The 21,841-nt window shown below is 38.9% G+C and overlaps 2 protein-coding genes across 7 annotated transcripts in view; one reads left to right on the forward strand and one right to left on the reverse strand.

Annotated features, from left to right (window-relative positions):
- SLC31A1 (solute carrier family 31 member 1) overlaps nt 1–15,659 on the reverse strand; it is a 40,131-nt gene extending 24,472 nt beyond the window's left edge. Inside the window, exon 1 of one of the 2 annotated variants that reach the window (XM_004452311.5) lies at nt 15,406–15,659. The gene's annotated coding sequence lies outside the window, so the exon portion shown is untranslated. The remainder of the gene's footprint in view (nt 1–15,405) is intronic. The other variant, XM_004452312.5, reaches the window with a different exon arrangement.
- FKBP15 (FKBP prolyl isomerase family member 15) overlaps nt 15,637–21,841 on the forward strand; it is a 70,743-nt gene continuing 64,538 nt past the window's right edge. The window contains exon 1 of one of the 5 annotated variants that reach the window (XM_004452313.4): nt 15,637–15,887. In XM_004452313.4, the coding sequence (XP_004452370.2) occupies nt 15,835–15,887 (53 nt within the window). In that variant the 5' untranslated portion in view covers nt 15,637–15,834. The remainder of the gene's footprint in view (nt 15,888–21,841) is intronic. The other 4 variants (XM_004452314.4, XM_071217046.1, XM_071217047.1 and 1 more) reach the window with 4 other exon arrangements.

Here is a 21,841-nt window from a genome sequence, read left to right on the forward strand (position 1 = left end):
ACAGTCTAAAATAAATGTAAAATAAATATAAAAGTAATGTCATTAGCAAAAAAATATAAAGCAAGAAATGCACAAATATACAAATAATGTATAACATAACCACATTTATTTAAGAATGTATGCCAATATCAAATGGCAAATTTCAACAATGCAAAAGAGCAATTAATTTTGCACCAACATAATACCAGATCACCTCCATTTTTATGCCTATTTGTGAATACCCATCTTAACCTTTATAGTGATTATAGTTTGAAAGAACCTAAGACTAGAAATTACAAAATCTTGGTTTTAGACCTGGTTTTTCCATTGTTATACTACATAATTTAACCATTTGGGTTATTTTCTTAGTCAAGAGCTAGACTAACTCATCTTTAAGGCCTATATGGGTTAGAAAAGCCTAGGTGTGTATAATATAGCTTCAATGAGAAACTAATGCACACTTGTCTTTTCTAAATTCACTCAATATTAGCTGATATGCTTCATATCTTCTAACATTTTAGTGGTTTTGCTACTTAGTTCCAAAACACATTTTAGAGCACTTTTATGCACTTTCCAGTTTACCAACCTTTAATAACCATCTCTTTTGAGAGAAATTGTGTTGAAGCAGAAATAGCAGGAGCAAGAGCCTTCTCAGTTCTTGGAGTCAGACTTCTGATTATCATAAGGCTATGCCATCTCTGGAACTCTGAACAAGTTACTAAAACTTTGTGGGGATAATATATACATATAAAATGGGCACAATACAATATCAATAGTATTGTGAATATCAAATGTAAAAACACATATGAAAGTGACTCACGTTAATAACATACATAGTAAATAATAAATGTTAATTACTTTCCTTCTAACTCAAGTGTTCTCAAAATATGCTCCAATGGTTCTTTCTGTCCAGGTCAGATTGCACCTCTAGCCTAAGCCCTCTGCCTCTGGAAGGGAGGAAGCTGGAGGGACCTGTGCCAGTCTCTCTGGGAAAATACAGGCCACACTGTTGAGGCTGGTGATCATCCTACTCTAGCAGGTGCAAGCCTCATCAGGCCACCTCAGGAGCTATTTTGGAATTGGAAGTTCCATTTCACAAATACAGGGGAGGAAGAGACGGTTGGCCACCAACTTCAGCTACTGATTAGTAAATTCGGCTGGCTAAAGTATAACCCTAACAACAGCTAAAGTTTGAACCAAGTTGTAAAGAGGCCAGTAGCCACCATTTTGACTCTGCTCTGGGCATGAGGGGAAACCAGGCTGAGAAAAGGGCAAGAAAGCCCTAAATTAAAGAGAGAAAGTACACCCAGAATAAATATATCTAGTAAGCCAGATGTCAAGATGCCAACAAAAAATTACAATCCACACCAAGAAACAGGAAGATATGGCCCAGTTAAAGGACCAAGAGGACATAAAGGAGTTGAGACAACTAATCACAGATGTTCAAACAAATCTCCTTAATAAATTCAATGAGATGGTTAAAGAGATTAAGGATATTAAGACATTGGATGAGTACAAAGAACCGGAAAGTATACATAGAAAAATATGGGAATGAAAGGTGCAATAAATGAAATTAAAAATACACTGTAATCATATAATAGCAGATTTGAGGAGGCAGAAGGATTGGTGAGCTTGAAGAAATGGCCTCTGAAAGCAAACATTTGAAAGAACAGATGAAGAATGGAAATAATTGAACAAGATCTAAGGGAACCAAATGACAGCAAGAGACAGGCAAACATATGTGTCATGGGTTCCCAGAAGGAGAAGAGAAGGGAAAAGGGGCAGAAGGAATATTTGAAGAAATAATGGTAGAAAATCTTCCAACCCTACAGAAGGACATAGATATCCATGTCCAAGAAGCACAATGTATTCCCATTCAAATAAATCCAAACAAACCAACTCCGAGACACATACTAACTAATCAGAATGTCAAATGCCAAAGACAAAGAGAGAATTCTGAGAGCAGCAAGAGGGATATCCAATAAGATTAAGTGCCAATTTCTCATCAGAAACCATGGAAGCAAGAAGACAGTGGTATGATATATTTAAGATACTGCAAGAGAGAAACTTCTGGCCAATTATTTTATATTCAGCAAGACTGTCTTTCAAAAATGAGGGTGGGTTTAGAATATTCACAGATAAACAGAAATCGAGAGTTTGTAACCAAGAGACTGGCTTTTGCAGGAAATACTAAAGGGTGTGCTACGGTCTGAAAAGAAAAGACAGGAGAGAGGTGCTTGGAAGACAGTCTAGAAATGAAGGTTATATCAGTAAAAGTAACTAAAGTGTCAAAAGAGTGGTGAAAAAAATATGACAGATAAAACCCAAATATTTTGGAATAAACTTAACCAAAGAGGTAAAGCACTTGTCTTCAGAAAACTACAAATGATTGTTAAAAGAAATAAAAAAAGATCTAAATAATTGGAAGAACAATCCCTGCTCACGGATTGGAAGACTAAATATCACTAAGATGTCAACTCTACTCAAATTGATATAAAGCTTCAATGCAATCCCAATAAAAATTCCACCAGCATTTAAAAAATAAATGGAAAACACAATTATCTAATTTATTTGGAAGGGTAAGGGGTCCTGAATAGCCAGAAACATCTTAAAAAAGAAAAGCAAAGTTGGAGGACTCTCACTTCTTTATGGGGGGAGTAGTGAGGTGAGGGGATGGGGGGTATATGGGGACCTCATATTTTTTGAATGCAATATTAAAAAAATGAATAAAGACAAAAAAAATCATATTACCTATATGGACTTATTGTGATTCTAGCAGTGGAAGAAATTACAACATTGATGTGGAGGCAGTGGCCACTGGAGGCTCTTGGGGCAGAGAGTGTGATGAATGGGTATAATATGGGGGCTTTTTTTGGTACTTGGGAATCATCCTGAATGACACTGCAACAACAGATATAGGCCATTTTATATCTTCCCATAACATGAAGAATTGTGTGGGAGAGAGTGTAGACTACAGTGTGAACTGTGGTCCATGCTCAGTGACAATGCCCCAGGATGTGTTTATCAATTGCAATGAATGTGCCACACTAATGAGGGATGTTGTTTATGTGGGAGGGTGTAGGAGGTGTAGGAGTGGGGCATATGGGAATCCCTATATCTTTGGTGTAATATTTATGTAAACTAAATATCTTTTAAAAAATAAAATTATTTTAAAAAATCATATTACCTAGTTATAGTGATAAAAACAGCATAGTACTGGCATAAAGACACAGAGATGAATGGAAACAGACCCTCACATCTATGGTCAAGTGATTTTTGACAAGCCTGTCAAACCCACCCAGCTCCGGCAGAACAGCCCATCCAACAAAGAGTGCTGAGAGAACTGGATATCCACAGCCAAAAGAAGAAAAAAGGACCCTATCTCACACCCTATATAAAAATTAACTCAAAATGGATCAAAAACCCTAAATATAAAAGCAAGAACCATAAAGCTTCTAGAAGAGAATGTAGGAGAATATCTTCAAGACCAGGTAGGTGGTAGATTCTTAAAGCAGATAAGAGGAGGACTGAGACAGACTACTGATATTTAATATATGTAGAAGTTCTAAATAACTTTACTATAAAAGTATGGAAATATATATAATTGATGGTAACAATTATAGTGAGTAACAGCTGGTTCATAAATGGGAATGTGGCTGAAAAGGGTTGTCTAGGGATGTAAATGCCAATTCAAATAAAGCCAGAGAACAATCTAGGGACTGAATACCACAGTAAACCCAAAGGTGGATGAGAATTGTGGTTGATGGTACAGATCTAAGAGTCCTTTGTGAGCTAGAGCAGATGTACTTCCTATTGTACAGTGGTGTGAATGTGGAAAAGCATGGGTAAAAAACAACTGGAGTAACCTATGGACTGTGGTTAACAGTAATAATGTAATATTCATGCATCTATGTATGGTACAAAGATGTACTGTGTTGATAATGGGGGAGTATGGAAAGAGTGTGCCAAATGTACCCTATGAACCTGGTAATAGTCTGATGATATTATCTCATAATCCATAATAAAGTTCCACCACGGTATGGAATGTTGGCAGAGGGGTGTGGTATAGGAATTCTGCACATGTGCATGATTGTTTTGTTAGTTTACAACTTCTGTCATTAAAAAAAAAAAAAAATAGGGTGGACTGAGGAAAAATATATCAAATGTAAGATAGTTTGGTTAGTAGCAATATTTTGAGGATGCTCTTTAATAAGTAGTTAAAAATGTTGCACAACAATGCAAGGTATTGGTGGTAGGGTGAGGTATGAGAGCCCTGTATAATGTTATATATGTTTTTTTGGTAAGTTCACAACTATTACTACACACTTATTGTTTATGTATGTTTATATATGAGTGCTATACTTAAATAAATTTAAAACAAAAAGAGAGAATGTAAGGTTAGGTTAGATTTAATATAATCCACGATAAGGAAGAGAAGTATGGTAACAAACATTTATGAAAGGAAATAATAATTCTAATATAATAGAAATTAATTATAACAAAATTCTAATTATATTCCAGCTCTATCAGACATTATAATCTCTAAGAATGAAATAAATTTTTGTTTTTTGTTATGCAAAAAAAAAAAAGCTCCAAGGACCACCTAAAATCAAATTATCAAAATATCTGGAAGGAAAATATATTAGTCAGCCAAAGGGGTGCTGATGCAAAATACCAGAAACTGGTTGATTTTTATAAAGCGTATTTATTTGGGGCAGGAGCTTACAGATACAGGCCATAAAGCCTAAGTTACTTCCCTCACCGAAGTCTACTTGGAGCAAGATGGCTGCCAATGCCTGCGAGGGTTCAGGCTTCCTAGGTTCCTACGTTCCTGGGCTTGCTTTTCTCTGGATTCAAGGTTCCTTCCTTCCTAGGGCTGGCTTCTCTTTCCTCTGCATGCTGACTTCCTGGGGTTCCAGTTTAAGTCTTCAGCATCAAATTCCAACATCAAAAGTCCAACATCAGAAACACTCAACTCTGTTCTTTGCCACCCTAATCATAACTCAATTATGCCCAGGTACAGATCAGATTATAAACATAATCCAATATTTATTTCTGGAATTTATAACCATATCAAACTGCTACAGAAAATTATGGCGTCCCGCTCAAGACTATTGAATTACCTCTCAGGGAGTGGGGCTCCAGAATCTAGGTATTTATCAAACTACATATGTAAGTGCATATAATTCTTCTGTACTCTAGAGATTTATGAATACAAGGTACACAGAATCTAAGAATTGGGTGTTTAACAAATGAGAGCTTAAAGAAAAAGAGGAAAGTTGAGATTCAACCAGGAACTAAAATAAAGCATTTGCTTATTTTGGAGTTCCCCAAAGGGCCTGGTCTCACTTAAAATTTTCACATACTACCATCTATAATCAAAGTCCCTTCTGGGCTAATACTGAATTTAATATCAAATTGTTCACCTTTGGGACTTGAGAAAGGTTTTTCTTTTTTTCCACTTACTGTGTGAGTAAAATCTCAGTCTTGGATGAAAAGGAAATTATATCTTTTTGATAATTTATTTTTCTAGATTAGTTGTGAAATGCAGAGATTGAACTATCAGGAAGACAGCCCCAAGCAGGAAGAGCACTGTTTTGCCGAAATGTAAAACAATTGGTGGGTGAAATTCCCAAAATGACCATGAAATTAAGATTTGCTCCCTGTACCACTCCAGTATCTGCCCCTAACCATGATCCCTTGATTTTTTTAGAATGGAAGTTCAGTTTCAGATCCTGAATAGTCCATTAAAAAAGGCAACCCAAAAAACATGAGGAAGCTGTGGAAAGAAGAGATACTCTCTCTCTCTTTCTTATGACAGCTCTCCAAGTGCTCAGGGTTCTATGCTCATTCTCTAACTGGCAAAACTGTCCTTATTGGTTATGGGCCCTTGAACAAATTACTTAATATCTCTGTGCCTCAGCTGTAAAATGGGGATTAAAAAAAGTAATCTACCCTATGGGTTTGTTTTAGGCATTATTATCAGGAGTCCACTGAAACCATAACTTAATAGTTAAGAAGGAGTTGTGTTTCCTTCAAAAGAGGGATGACAAAAACACCTACCTCATGGCAGTTTGCTTTTTTTTGGTCCAGATTGAACCCGGAATCTCGTACATGCAAAGCAGGTGCTCAGCCACTGTGTTACACCTGCTCTCAGCAGTGTGCATTTAAGCACAGTGCCTAAACAAAATCCTTGAGAAATGTCCATTATTATTAATATTACATATTAATCTACTGTTCTCTCTAAACTTGGAAAGGGCGCTAAAGTCAACATACTATGTGGATGGCATAGGTCTAATCCTTTGATTTGTCCTCCTTCAGTTACCCAAAGTTACTTTCTAACCTCTGCTGCTCTGAATCTTGGGTATGCTGGTGAAGGCTAACCACTTAACCTCACAGGCAGGGTCATCTTTCACCTAAGCGGAATCATGAGTTCAGTCATTTTCTTTAATTTAATTCCTATTTGCATCATATTCTCTTTGAAATGTCTCAAAATTTCTGCTCCTTCCTCCTGTTTTCCAAGTACAAAATATTTTTTCCCTATTTTTAAATTTCTTTAGTCATTTCACTAGGATTTTGGGAAAGAAATGAGAGGTGCTCAAAATGCCATCTTGAAATGGAAACATAATACATGATATATTTTTGTCCATTTTATCTCTTCTACAATCTAATTTTCTAAAGAATAAGAAAGGGTTAGTAACTAATCTAAGTTATAACATAGCACCATGCATCCTATGGTATTTCTGAAACCATACTGCAGGAAACCCATTTCATGGTTAGTTCCTAGAAAGCCTGTGGGCCTGCTACAAGTTGTTCAAATAACAGGCAGAAAGAAGTCCAGTGAGGCACCTAATTTGAATAACTGAGCAATAATTTTCCCTGGGAATCTGGCACTAAAGAAAACTTATATTTGGAAAGGTGGGGCTTCCCCAAGTGAACTGCATTTAGGTCTTATAATCACGTCTTCTGTAACTTATAGGAATTTTAGTTTACAAGTGGGCCTGGTTATCTTCTAGCATAGTTTAGTAAACCTATTCCGTAGAAAAATCAAGACTAATCAGATTGTCTCTTCTAAATGCACAATGTCACTGATAAGCCAGGGCTTGTATTCATCAAACATTCACTTTGACTTCAAACTGTCACAATAACTTACTTGGCTTCTTGTCCCATCTTAAGCCGTTTTAAATATGCATAGGGTGGGTTGAAAGGAATGTCTTGGCTGTGCAAGGAAAAGGAAAGTTATGGCACTGCAGAGGGGAGCAGAGTAGAAGCTAGATCACTTTGACATCTACCCCAACTAAATTTGACAAGTATTTATTAAATACCCTTTGTCCCACAGGCTATAGGGAATTCAGAGACAAAGAGGATGAAGAGGTTCTGGCTTAAATCTGCTATTGTACAGATCAAAATGCATAAATGGTTTAAGCCATGGAGAAAGAGAGGATGAGAGAGGTGAGAACGAAAAAGAAGGAAGGTTAGTAGGTTTCGTGAAGAAGGTATGAGAGGATGATAGAATTCTTCTTGATGGTTTCTAGCCCCTCAAAAAGACAAGTTTGGGGAACAGGTGTAGCTCAGTGGTTGAGTGCCTGCTTCACATATATGAGGTCCTGGGTTCAATACCCGGTACCTCCTTAAAAAAAAAAAAAAGGAAAGGTAAGTGATGGTTATTGTACCACATACATTAAAAGCTATCACACACTCTACAATTACCAAAAATCCTGGGAAGTCACTGGAAAACACATAAGGTGTTAGGCTTTCTTTTTTTATCTCTCCATTTTCATTTCCTGCATGGATAGTAATAAAAAGCAAATCCTCTACTTGGTAAATACTGGTAAAAGTACTTGATAAACAGTCTCCTTTTGCTCAGTTTAAAATATTCACCTTACAAGTTAGCTCTTGAATAATAACATACTGAAAGGCACTATAGCAGGGGTTCTTAACCTTTTTTGTTTCACAGACCCCTTTGCCAGTCAGGTGAAAACCACAGACCCCTTACTAAGTTCACACTATACTGTGCATTATTTAATAAATATATCAAACTACATGCACCAACACGTTCCCACAAGAATATTGTCTTTTTGAATTTCAATTCAAACCCACGGATTCCTTAAGAACCCCTGCACTATAAAAATCTACAGGACTCTGATGCAGGTGGCTTTTGTCAAGTATATAATTCAACATAATTTTGGCAAGGCTGCTTATACTTGGTCCTTACATAATACTTAGTCTCTGAATAATGAGATAAAAAATAAGATGTATTAAAGAAAATGATACACATCTCATCTCTTTTACTACTCATTTACAATTAAAATCTCATAGAATATCATAACTAAAAGTCTTCCATAATCAGTCTGATGCACATAACCTTTGACTCAGCAACTCTACCTCTAAATATTATCCTACAGATTTACTAGCACATATATGAAATGTTACATGTACAAAGTTATTTGTCACAGGACTGTGTGCAACAGCAAAATACTGAAAATACAACCTAAATGTTCATTGGTAGGGCACTGATTAAATAAATCATATTTCCATACAAATGGATTATATTATAGGCATAAACAAGCATGAGGATGCTTTTTTATTTTTTAAAGATTTATTTTTTATTTATTTCTCCTCCCCTCCTCCCAGTTGTCTGCTCTGTGTCCATTTGCTGTGTGTTCTTCTGTGACTGCTTCTCTCCTTATCAGAAGCACCGGGAATCTGTGTTTCTTTTTGTTACGTCGTCTTGTTGTTGTCAGCTGTGTGTGCGGCGCCATTCTTGGGCAGGCTGCACTTTCTTTTGCGCTGGGCGGCTCTCCTTACATGGCGTTCTCCTTGCACGTGGGGCTCCTCTATGCGGGGGACACCCCTGCGTGGCAGGGCGCTCCTTGCGCAAATCAGCACTGCGCATGGGCCAGCTCCACACGGGTCAAGGAGGTCCAGGGTTTGAACCGTGGACCTCCCATGTGGTAGGCAGATGCTCTATCCATTGGGCCAAGTCCGTTTCCTGAGGATACTCCTTATATACTGATGTAGAATGATTTCCAAGGTATATTATGTAATGGAAAAAAGCAAGGTACACTGATGCAGTCATTTGTTTAAAAAAGAAAGGGGATAGGGAAGTGTGCACGTATTGCTTGTAAACACCTGTGCTACCTCTGGGCTGGGAAGGGGAGAGGGGACACACAGGATAGTGTTAATATTGGTGGCCCTAGGAGGAGAACTGGTCAGATGTGGGCAGGAGTAAAAGCAAGATTTTTCACTGAATATCCTTGTGTGCCTTTTGAACTGGGAACCAGCTAAATATATATCCTATTAAAATATTAAATTATGATCAAGTCCAACTCCTTCATTTTACAGATGGGGAGACTGAGGCCATGGTTATCGAATAATGACAGCTAATATACTCTTTAGTCAACTGAATCCATAACATCTGCTTCTCATATAAGGCTTCTGTAACACTAGGCTAACCACTTTCCTCATCTCGCTCATTTCTCCAGATGGTTTGCTGAGAAGCAGCTAAGCAAGAGGATTTTCTGAGCTTTATATATCTAGTTTTGGTGGCAAATTACACAGAAGCTCCAATTTCTCTTGCCCACTCCCACCTTTCTATACAAAGAAGATCAAGTATACAGTACATTCTTCACTAAGGCCTTTAAAAATGCTTTTGCCTGGTCCGAATAAGACAACTCAAATTTGATATGTCAGAGAAACAAACTGAAAAGGTCTTTCAGTTATGCAATGATAGAAGGGCCTTAGTCTGAAGGGAGTGGATCTCCCAGCTCCTATACTCCATTTCTCTGACACCTTTTGTTGTTGGCTAAGCCACATCCTGGAATAAAGCAATCACTAGATGTACCCTTCACACTCCTCTTACTGGATCCTTTTGTAGTTTTTACACCTTGCCAGTCTGCTAGCCATGAGTGCTTGAGCATGATTTCCTTAAATATTTCAGAGAATTTTAGAGACTGTGATAGAGTGGAGGTCACAGGACTAGGCATCAAAGGTTCTGGGCTCTAGACCCAAGTTTGCCACCTAGTAGCCATGTGACATGATGAGAAAATTAATCTCTGAAATGACTTTCATGTCACTGAAAGTATACAGCCTCTTATAGTTTTATTTAAAGACATTAGGTCGTCAGATACATATCCATTGGCAAAGCTTTGCTTTAACTGCCTTCATGTTATAATTAAAGGCAGACAAAGGTTCTCAATCACAATGTTGTTGGTTTGTCTGGGAATAAATACTGGGAGTTAACATGGGAGGCATAAACACTGTTGTTTTTAATTCAGTAGGAAAATGCAATTAAATATATTATGCAAGATAATGTATCAAAACATTAATTAGTAAAGGATAATTTAATGAAATTGCATTAAGGGAATGAAAACAAAAATGAGAAAAGCTGTTCAATGCCTCAGATGGAGGCTGTATGGTATGGCTAGTAAGATATGGGTTCTAGACTGTGTGACCCTGAGGAACTCAGTCTCTTCATTCATTCATTTAATATTTATTAGGTACTTATTGAGTTCTATGATGAACCCTTGTCCTCCAGAAGCCCCGTCTGGTTGAAGAGGGAAACAAGCAAATAATTACAATAGAGTATGAAATGTACTAATAAAGATTATGCACAGGATTGTGTACGAGCTGATATAAAGTTACCAAGAGAGGGGTGGAGACCTGTGGGTGTAGAGTTAACAGCATTCCACTGCCTACCATTTCATACATTCAATGACTTCGTTTTAGTTCTCAACTGCTTCAAAATTACATAAACACTCAAAATAGTTTAATAATAATTCTACTACCTATTTAGGGACAGACTCAACCTGACTATAAGCGGTTCTCTGACACCTCACTGGTTGCTAGTTTTGTCCTCATGTGTTCTTTCCAAATCAGTTCTCATTATTAACTTTTGCAATGCAGGCTTCCATCTCCTTAATGTCCTCAGCAGGTTGTACACAAAAGCCTAGGGCCTTTGTGTAAAGGAAAAGAAGTAGGGTGGGCCCTTCTCAACCCTTTCCTTCTCTGCAGGGCTTTGCATTCCTAAGGATGGGCCACTCCTCTGGTTGGGGACTCTACCTAAATCATGATATGATAACACTCAAAGCAATGGAACTTCAAAAGTATTTCCTTCCCAGTTCCTACTGTAAAATTTTTTTTGGCATAGGCTGCACATTTTAACTTAAAAAAAAACAATTTGTATTGTGGTAACATATACACAACATAGCATTTCCCATTTTAGTCATTTTCAAGTATACAATTTAATGGTGCTGATTACAGTGCAGTGCTACCATTTTCATTTAAATTTATGAAGTGCCTGTCTTTTGATGACTTGTCATACTTAGAAATTACTGAAAACTTCTGATTTATAATGGCTTCAGTGGGCTGAGTCTGCACTTGGGTGTGCAGGCATCAACACTGCCCTCTCTCTGCTTCCCCAGTCATGCCTGGCCTGCCAACTCTAGATGGCAGTTATCTGGATGCTGCCTGGTCACTGACTTATCTGACATCTTCCACTGGTTGAGGTCATATTGTCACTCTAAACACTTGCTTATTCAGAGATGATTCTCTCTCTTTCTCTTTCTTTTTGGCAGGGAAGGTGCCAAGAGGAAATCAATAGTAAGGCAAGTTGGAAACAAGAGGGAAAGGAATAAGGATCAGAGACTCTTAGGAACATGGTATAATTGTTAGCTTCAGAGCAGCCATTTCATTTTTGCATTCAGTCTGGAAGTTTCATTTTAACTCAAAATCGAATTTATAATCCAAAGGAAAAGTGGATTGAGGTTTTTATCAGATTAATACTGGTACACCAAGGAGTGTTCACTGTGCCTTAGCTTACTTAATCTTCACAACAACCCCAGATTCTAGAGGCTCTTAGAAACATAAAGTGGCTACGCATGTGGAGTGGGGCTAGGGGAAGTTTGATATTTTACTTCACATAATCCTGAACCATTTGAATATTTTTACATCAATTATGCTATTTTAAAATAAAATATTACATTTCCAACTGAGCTAAGTATTAATATAAACTTGTCACCTTGACCTTCAAGGTATTTGACAATAAATATGGCCTAGAACTCCTTTTCTATTTTTATTCACTACTTCCCTACTTGCACTGTTGCCTTATTAGCAAACTATCCCCAAGAAGTCTCTTAACCAACTTAACTGACAAGACACTAGCTAGACTTTTCTCCAATATGACAGGAGGAATACTTCTGCTCTCCCCCTCAGTGGATACTTATCGAAGGTGTCAGTTGTGTTTGTTCATAAACCAATTTATGCCAGCTGTGCTTATTACTGTAAATATGTAATTTCATTAAGTATCTAGTAATGCAATAAAGAATAAGTGAGAAAAAAAATGATAGCAGCAGCTAACATCAAGTACTTATCACCTGACAGGCACCATGAATTAACTCACATAATCTTCACTAGAATCCTAGGAAGTGGATTCTGTCATTAACCCTCTTTCACAATGGAGGCAACCGAGAAACTTGCCTAAGGCCTATAAAGCTAATAACTGGCAAAGCAGCCTGGCTCCAGAGTGTAAATATTTACTATTCTACATATCCTTCCTAGTATCCTTTCTAGTGCTTGTTTCTACGAATAGCAAGTTGAATGCTTTGAAAAGACTAGATAAAGGCAGATCATACAGATACACACAAACCTTGTGTCAGATGTGAGAGAGACAACTGTAAAAGCTCAGGAAGTGTGTGTGTGCGCGCGCACGCGGTGATTCATAACAACCTAGAAAAATTCTGCACTCAGGTTGCTTTGCAAACGACTTTAAGTATTCATTCCATTTTAAAGATGCCATAGAGATTGGCAAAGTTTTCCTGTAAATTTCCAAAGAGTACACATTTTAAGCTTTGTGGGCCATACAGTCTCTGTCACAACTACTTGTCTCTGCTCAGTAGTAATATGAAAGTAGAAAGAGAGAGACAAGGTAGAAATGAGTGAGCCTAGCTTTGCTGCAGTAAAGCTTTATATATAATTTTGGTAAACCTACAATTGAAGAAAGAAAGAAAGAAGAAAGAAAGAGAGAAACAAAAAAAGAAGAGAGAAAGAAAGAAAGGCAAGGAAGCAAGCAAGCAAGCCAAAAAGCTGGGACTGAATTTAGCCCATAGGGATAGTTTGCAGATCTCTGAGACCAACTCTAAGAAAAGGCTGAGGCCTTATTGCAATAATGGAAAAGAACATTTTTAAGTTAAAATAAAATGTTCAAGGCATGTATGTAAATAACATGTATAATCCTCAGCTTTAACTTGCTTTCTCAGTTAAACTACTAGTCCTAAATGCATCAGTAAGAGGAGCACACCTGTCTTTTGAAAAAATTGTGTCTTCTCTTCTGCCTCTGTGCTTTTGCCAAAGCTGCTCCACCAACCCGGAAAGCCTCTAATTTCTCATTTCCACTTGATAGAACCCTATGTATCTTCAAAGCCCATTATTTAATCCTATACGCCCCTCCAAACTAGATATGATTTCTTCCTTCTTTGAAATCCTAAAATAATTAATTTCTACTTCTTTTTTTAATCCATATTTTTTATTTATTTTAATTTCTACTTCTTATGGTACTTACTTTGTTATGCTACTATTATGATTATCTGTGTACTTCAATTATATATTCAACTATAGGCACCTTCATACTCATTTTGCTATTCCAGGCAACACCTGGCACAATGTCTTACACATGTAGGTTTTCAGACAATAGTTCTTAAATTGTGTTGTGACATTCTTCTGCCTTCAGTGACTGAGTGAACAGAACTTATACCTCCACCCCCATCCCAAACTTATATCCAATTTACATCCCTATCCGCACACCTGTTATCTAACTTGGTTATATCTTTAAACTATTAATTTTAAATTTTATTCACCAGTACAGCTTAGTCTGGGTACATGGGTATATAAAAATTGAAAAAAAAAAAAAAAAACTTCTAGCCTACATTGTCATCTCTATTGCAAAATGGCTGATACGTTCAAAGGAATTGTTAAACTTGCTGCTTCCTGGTCAGTCTTCAGAGGTCTATGCATTTTATGAATAAATCTAAAAGCTGTGCACTTAAGCAAACAAACAAATATGCTTAATTCAAACTTGAAATCAGTGTTGTGCCTTATCTTTGTATATGCAGCAGTACTTAGTAGATTTGGGGTTTAACCCACTTATTCTACAAAAAGTTTAGGGCGACTGGCTCAAACTCAGGGGGAGTTAGACACACGTCTGGAATGGGCATTTAGATCTCCTGATTCCTAGTCCATCATTATATAGCATGATGATGATACCTTAATTCAGAAAGACAATAACTTTTTACGTACATGGAATCCTGCAGTTCAAAGCCTGAAAGACTGAGGAAGACTCACCACCATCTTCCTCGCCCTGCTGCTGCCAGTCAGAACCAGCAGCTTGTTCTCACAACGTTGTTCTCTGCACCCATGTTAATGGGGAAAAAAATTTGATCCACATTTTAGGATCCCTGCCTATTACTTACAAAAATTATGACATAATACTTCTAGCTATCTTTACTCCATTCTCTGTCCTGGAGAGCTTGAGATAATAGTAAAATCACCTTCAATTAACAAAGAGAATAAGCAACCCAGACAGTTCACAAAATAGTACAGCATTTTTATCTTTCTGGAAGCTACCTATAAAAGGCAAGGACCATTGCAGGGCCCTCTGAGTCACATGGGGAGAAATCATAAAAGAGTAACTTAAGGAATAGCGTAACCAGGATGAATTCCATTATTCAATCTAACAAAGAATTAAAGAGACCCCATTATGGGCAAGAAGGCCATAATGTGCTCTGTGACACAGGAGACACCAAGATGAGCTGTTTGTTCCTGTCCTCAAGAAACTTATAATTTGGTGGCAATACACAAACTACACTACCACAGTCTAGTAACACCACTCCGCAGGGGCACACATTACCGAAGGGTTGGTAAGGTTCTTGCTCATCCATCAGCTCGCTAAGACCTGAATCAAGAGATCAGGGATCCAGTCCCGGTCTGCCCTTTTCTTTCTGTGTGACCTCGGGCTAGTCCCTCAAATGCTTAGTTTCTCCATTTCCCTATCGATAGGTCCTGGGATTACGAGATGACCTTTGAAGTCTGAAAGCTTCTTAACCTACTCTACTCCCCACCCCCTCCCCACCCCCCAATAACTCCGGCAAATGCCCCGTTGAATCAACAGCAACTTCGACCACAGAGGACTGAGGCAGAGGGATCATCAGCCCATTTTATGGATTTTTATGGACGGGGAAATTGAGGAACCGAGCACTGCCCCAAGGTCACTCCATCCGTCTGCACAGGCCGGCCCGGCGGCTCAGGTCTCCAGAGTTCCAGTCCCGGGCCCTTTCTCCTTTCGCGGAGCTGAGAGGAGAGGCAAGGAGGATCCCGGGGGAAAGAGGACGGTTCCCGTGCCTGAATTGCGAGAGGGGACGAAGGAGGCCTTACCTTCCCAGGTCGAGTCCCGCCACCAGCGTCTCCTCACAGAACCTTAGCCTGCCAGCCCCCCACGACTCCTCAAAACACCCCTGCAACCCCCGCCCGACGCGACGTGTCCACGACCGCCACCAAGACCGCCGATTCCGCCCCGGCTCCGCCCCCCTGCTTCGCCGGCCAATCCCGAATCAGGACTTCGGAGCTCCACCGCCTCTGCGGGAATGGGAGAGCCCTTACGTCACGGGGCGCGCGTGCCCGCGAGATCCTCCCATTTGCCTTTGCCCCACCTTTGCCCAGCCAGGTTCATCTCTTTCAGCGCATCCCGGCGACAGACCGGCCTGCCGGAAAAGAGCACGCCACCGCGGCATTTTACGACGCTAGCGGTGACAGGCTCTGGAAAGACTCTGATTTTCTCGCCTCAGCTGGGCGAAAGCCAGCGCGATGTTCGGTGCAGGTGACGAGGACGACACCGACTTCCTCTCGCCCAGCGGCGGGTGAGTGACTGCGAAACGTGGGCCAGAGAAATCGGCTGAGCGAGCCGGGAGGATGGTCGGAAGGGTCTCTCTTCTTGAGGCCTCATCCCAGCTTCCGGGTTCCAGATCCTTGCTACAATCCGGTGCTCTACACCACCCGGATTCCGGGCAGAGCTCGGAACTTTGCCTAGTCTGGTGACCTGGGTCTGGACCCAGCACCTCCCCTGGCACACAGTAGAACCCTGGGGCTACGCGTTCTTGCTTTCTAAGTTGTAACCGGAGGTTAAAAATCAACAAATAATTATGATTACTAAATCACTCTATAGACGCCTTATGTTATAAAATAGCAAAAGGTTAACATCTGAAATTATTGAAGCTAGCTAGAGTGGTCTCACCCCTGTTTATGGTTATTCTAGACTTAACCTCACCCTTGTGTAGATTTACTATTGGGATGATAACCACTCCATCCAGCTCTGTTTAATATCATATGATAGACCTTGTAACTTAATCTTTGTTCTGTATACCCCTTTCCTATATCCTTGTGAGTCACCGTACTTTGTTACCGTATTCAGGTCCAACCGATTCATTCCCTTCATGTTTATTAATGAAGGAACCTGTGTCCAGTTCCACCCCAATTATTCATTAGCACCCTGATGTTGTAAAATACTAGAATTTCTGCAGATCAGGGAGGCAGTTTTGGGGCTGTCTAAAGTGACTGACCTTTGCTTATCCCACCAAATATTCTTTTTCTCTCTTTGAAACCCTGGTGTCTCAGGATTTGGCTTTAAAGGTGCATCAGGGAAAAAGAACCTGCTTTTGCTCAGTATCAAAGTCACAGTTCCTCCTTCTGTAAAATGGGATGGTTACAAATGAGGGTGTTGCCTCAGGGTTTTTATAGGAGTCAGCTGGGTCTCATAAGAGACTTTCTCTTTTCTGTGGGCAAGGTGGTGACACTTTAAAACTCGGCCCTGGTGAGTCAGCTCCAGCATCTTCAAGATTCAGCTTGTATGTCACCTTTTTGATGCTTTCCCTTCTCTCACAACCCCAGGCAGAATAAATTGCTCTCTCTTCCTTATCCAACCTTACACACTGAACCACAACCCTTTACTTGTCTGACTTCCCCACTGCATTATGAGCCCTGACAGGACAGGGACTGCTTATGTTGTTCAGCTCTGGCTGGTGCCTAGCATAGTACCTGGCACATAGTGAGTGCTCAGAAGGTGCCTGTTGAATGAATAATGAATAGCTGTGGAATTGCTCTTTGTAAACTCAAAAGCCCCAAATTAATTTAAGTGACTGCTGTTGCTATCCCCTGCTCCCAAACCCATTATACTAAATGCTAAGGGATTACAAAGATGACTAAGATGCTGTGGCAGCCTTAAAGTTGTTTCCAGTACTGTTGGAGAGTCCAATGTATGAATGACACATAAAATGACACTGGCTCTCTTTTGGTTTTAAATAGGATCTTTTGACTTATACTGTGACTAGCTCTTCATTATCTAGCCTAAGTCCTCTTTTCACTGTCATCATGCTACTCCACCCTTACCCCCATTTTAGATGGCTTATGTCCACTTAGTTCTACTTTGAGTTCTTTTAGTTGCACGGTTATTTCAGATTAAGCTATGCTTTAGTTCCTTTCTTCCATATTCCACCCATAACATTCACTAAAAATTCCATACAAACTCACTGTGCATGTGGTTGTGTATTGGACTTTTTGAAAGTTTCCAGGGTATACTTTATTATTTTTTCCTCAGGATGTACTTTAAATTCACATTCTTCACTAGGTAAAAGCAGTTTGGGGAAATCTGGGAAGGAATGTTAGGGCTTTCAGCTTTCAGACAATATGTAAATACAGGCCACTGTTGCCTGAAAATCACAGGGTAGATAATGATGGTCATGTGTTCTCTTCCAGATTCTTGGCCTGAGATAAATTCTTGTGGCTTAACTATGCTGCTTTCCTGAGCAGGCTCATCAATGACCCGAAACACTTTAGTTCTGTGCTTGTGACCATGCTCTTAAACATAGACAACAGCTAATTTGATGATAAAAGGCTTAGTTGAAAAAGTTAAACATTAATTTATTTTGTTTCTAAACAGTAACCAGGAAAACCAAATCAATTTTAAAATTGAGAATATAGAAAATTTCACCAACATTCTCTGATTCACTAATTCCTTCTTCGGTTCCCTCTAAGGAAGTAGAACGTGTGACAGTGAGCGTTGGAGCTGCTTTTCAGTTCCTGTTTATTGTTGAAATTCTTTTCCTTCCTTTAAAGTGGTGCTTTTACCAGCCAATGCAGCATGTATTTATGTGTATTGCATAATTATAATTTTCTGTAAATTTACTTCTTATTAAGTTTAAAGTATTTTGACTTGATTCCATTTAGGATAGTCAGGCCTAATAGAAGTGGTGGGAATTAGTGCCTTTTTGTGTGTGTGGTTGAATATTTTTTTAACATCAATTTTACTGATATATATTAAGGCAGCATAAAGAGATTGAGAGGTGATTATTAATGGGTAGAGCTTTTTTGTTTGCTTTTTGTTTATTATCATTATTACTATAGGAATAATGAAAATGCTCTAATAATGATTGAAGTGATGAATGCACAACTTTGTGATTATACCAGATACCATTGATTATATACTTTGGCTGGATTGTATGCTTTATTAGTATTAGTGCCGTTTGAACAGCATTAAATATTTCCTGTTAAAAACTGGGATATGAGTGACCCTACAAACAGAAGCAAAAGGGAATATAATGAATTTTTGGTAGCCTTGATTTTTCCATCACTCCTGACTTAGAGAACTGCACAAATTTATTTGTAGCATTTTGCATTCAGTGATCCTAACTTGTGGATTAGATTTATCCTTAAGTTCAAATGTGTTGTGATCATTTAAAACAGTATTTCAGAATATGAAATTAATATTTCCTTTCAATTTAATTTTCATGCCAAAATCTTTGATGGCAAAAATGCCATAGGAAAAAAAAATTCCTTTTGAAGGTGTTTAGCATTCTAACTGTGCTGTCTGGAATCTCAGCCCAGCCTAGACATGTTTTTTTTGTGTTTTTTTTTTTTTGTTTGTTTTTAGGAGGTACTGGGGATTGAACCCAGGACCTTGTCCATGGGAAGCAGGTGCTCAACCACTGAGCTACATCCACTCCCCAATGGGAGTTGGGTTTTACATTTGTTAGTTTTGTTTTTAGTAGGTATTGGGGATCGAACTTGGGACCTTGTATGTGGGAAGCAGATGCTTAAGTACTTAAGCTTCATCTGCTCCCCCTTAGACATGGTTTTGTAGCAATATTTTGAACACATGTTGTGTACAAAGTGTTCTGGTTAAAATTTTCCTAATGATTCATTGTCTCAACCAAAATACGGGGTTTATATTGTCTTTTTCCTGTTCTCTACCCATTCCTTTCACCCACAAGTTGGGTTTATGACATGTAGGACTTTTTTGTGAATTAGAAAATATATTGTAACTTTATTTTAAAAAAATAATAAAAGCAAATATATTTGTAAAAATGAAAATAGTACATTAGTAGAAACTTGAATTTTTCCCTCCTTCCTTACCAATCTGACCCCTAGAAGTAACCATTGTTAACAGCTTGGTATGTATTCTTCAAGGCATTTTTTTCTTGTGTGCATAAATACAAATTTGTAAAATTTGGTTTTAAGCAAAAAAAGGACTTGCTGTATATATTTTTGGGTAACTTGCTTTTTTTTTTTTTTTTTTTTTGAGGTATTGGGGCTGGGGATTGAACCTGGAACCTCATATGGGGAAGCTGGCACTCAATTACTGAGCCACATCACCTCCCCTGAGTTGGTTTTTTTGTTCGTTGTTTGTTTTTTTGTTTTGTTTTGTTTTTAGGAGGCACTGGGAATCAAATCTGGGACCTTTCATGTGGGAAGTAGGCACTCAACTGCTTGAGCCACATCTGCTCCCTATATCCTGAGTTTTGATTGTGAGTTAGACCAGAGCTAGGCCTATTTTTGAAAAAACCCTAGGCTAGAAAGCCTCTCTGCTGGAGGGAAAGTCCCTATGTTAAGATGCTTAGTGCCAAGCTTTGTAGCACAGCCAGAAATTCAGTACCAGGAACCCAGATGATAGGTCATATTGTGGAGCAAGGTGGGAATTGAGGAAATTCTATTAATAATGTGCCTTCATCAGTTGTTAGGGATTGAAAGCTAGAGGAGGGGGCAACTCCCACCTCAAATCGATCATATAGCTCATCAACCTAAGACTTGATTTGTCAGGGATGAGGATGGGTCTGGGAGCAAAGTGCCCTTTACCATTAAATTCAGCTTTTGCCTAGCCAGCTGAATTGTATCCTTAACCAAGTTAAGTAAACATTTACTACCACTCCCTACAAAAAAGAAAAATAATCTATATCTTGGGTTTTGAAACATAATTTTGAAGTCACATTTTTAACCATAGGATAATAGACTTGGAAAAGACCAAAAAACTTATCTCCATTCATTCATCTATTAGGAAATACTTTTTTTTTTTTTAAGATTTATTTTGTGTATTTCTCTCCCCTTCTCCCGCATTGTCTGCTCTCTGTGTCATTCGCCGTGTGTTATTCTGCACCCGCTTGCATTATCAGGCGGCACCGGGAAACTGCGTCTTTTTTCTGTTGCGTCATCTTGCTGTGTCAGCTCTCCATGTGTGCATCACCACTCCTGGGTGGGCTGCACTTTTTTCACTTGGGGCGGCTCTCTTTGTGGGGTGCACTCCTTGCGCGTACATAGGGGTGCCCCTGCATTGCATGGCATTCCTTGTAGGCAGCAGCACTGTGTGTGGGCCAGCTCACCACACAGGCTAGGGGGCCCTGGGTATTGAACCCTGGATCTCCTATATGGTAGGTTGACACTCTATCAGTTGAGCCACATTCACTTCCCTAGGAAATATTTTTTGAGCACCTATTATATGTTCTTTGGAGAACAGCGGTTTCAGAGATCCTAAACTCTAAATTTTGTGCCAGGCTCCAAAGAAACCCAGAGGAGGGGCTGAGTTCTAAAGCTGTGAAATGACACTGTACGAGTCCCTGTGCTGGAGCTTAGGTTACCTGACTTCCAGGCCAATTTAGTATTCTAAAGTAGAACTTGTTAAACTCTGACTTTTTTTTCTTTTTCTTTTTCTTTTTTTGAGGTACCGGGGATCAAACCCAGGACCTCATACATGGGAAGCAGCACTCAGACTACTGAGCTACATTGATTTCCCTGATTTTTTTTTAATGGTATTATTTTAATAGTATTATTAAATTACCAGTTTAATGGTTATCTAGTATGGGCCTATGGACTGTTTTTTCCTTCTTCACACATGGTCTGCTGAGTACAGAGCTCAATGTTTCACTAGGCTGTCTAGATGATTCATAATCTGGGCCTCTTAGAGTTCATGGCTAGCATAGAAGTGGAAATCAGGAGGCTTACTTTTTTTTTCATCTTAGCCCTTTTTCCACCATTGAACTTTTGAGCTGAAGAAATACGTGAATTCCTGCTAGGTTCATAGTACTTAGCTTCAGCTAATACAGATGGGGCACATTTCCTGCCCCCAAGAAATGTCCAGTAGAATAAGATTTCAATCCAGAAATAATAATCATAAAGCATTTTTAGAAGACCAGTTATGTGTATTCCTGGGTGTTATGCATATACTTTTGAGATAATAGGATGTGTGCACGTGTGTGTAAAACATGTATCATGTGCTTACTTGGTGTCAGGCACTGTACTAAGCACTGTAGCTGCATTATCGTATTTAATCCTCCCTATTACCCTATGGAGTAGTTTTACTATTATACCCATTTTACAAATGAAGAAATTAAGGTTTAGGAGGTAAGTAATGTGCCCAAGGTCACACAGCTAAGAAGTAATAGAAACTGAATTTGAAAGCAGACAGTCTGACTCCACCAGACCTGCCCTTGTGCCATTACTATTATTATAGAAGGACATGTTTGATGCCATAGTTCATAAAAGAAGCACT

Source organism: Dasypus novemcinctus, chromosome 8 (genome assembly GCF_030445035.2).
Source record: "Dasypus novemcinctus isolate mDasNov1 chromosome 8, mDasNov1.1.hap2, whole genome shotgun sequence".
Classification (NCBI taxonomy): domain Eukaryota; kingdom Metazoa; phylum Chordata; class Mammalia; order Cingulata; family Dasypodidae; genus Dasypus; species Dasypus novemcinctus.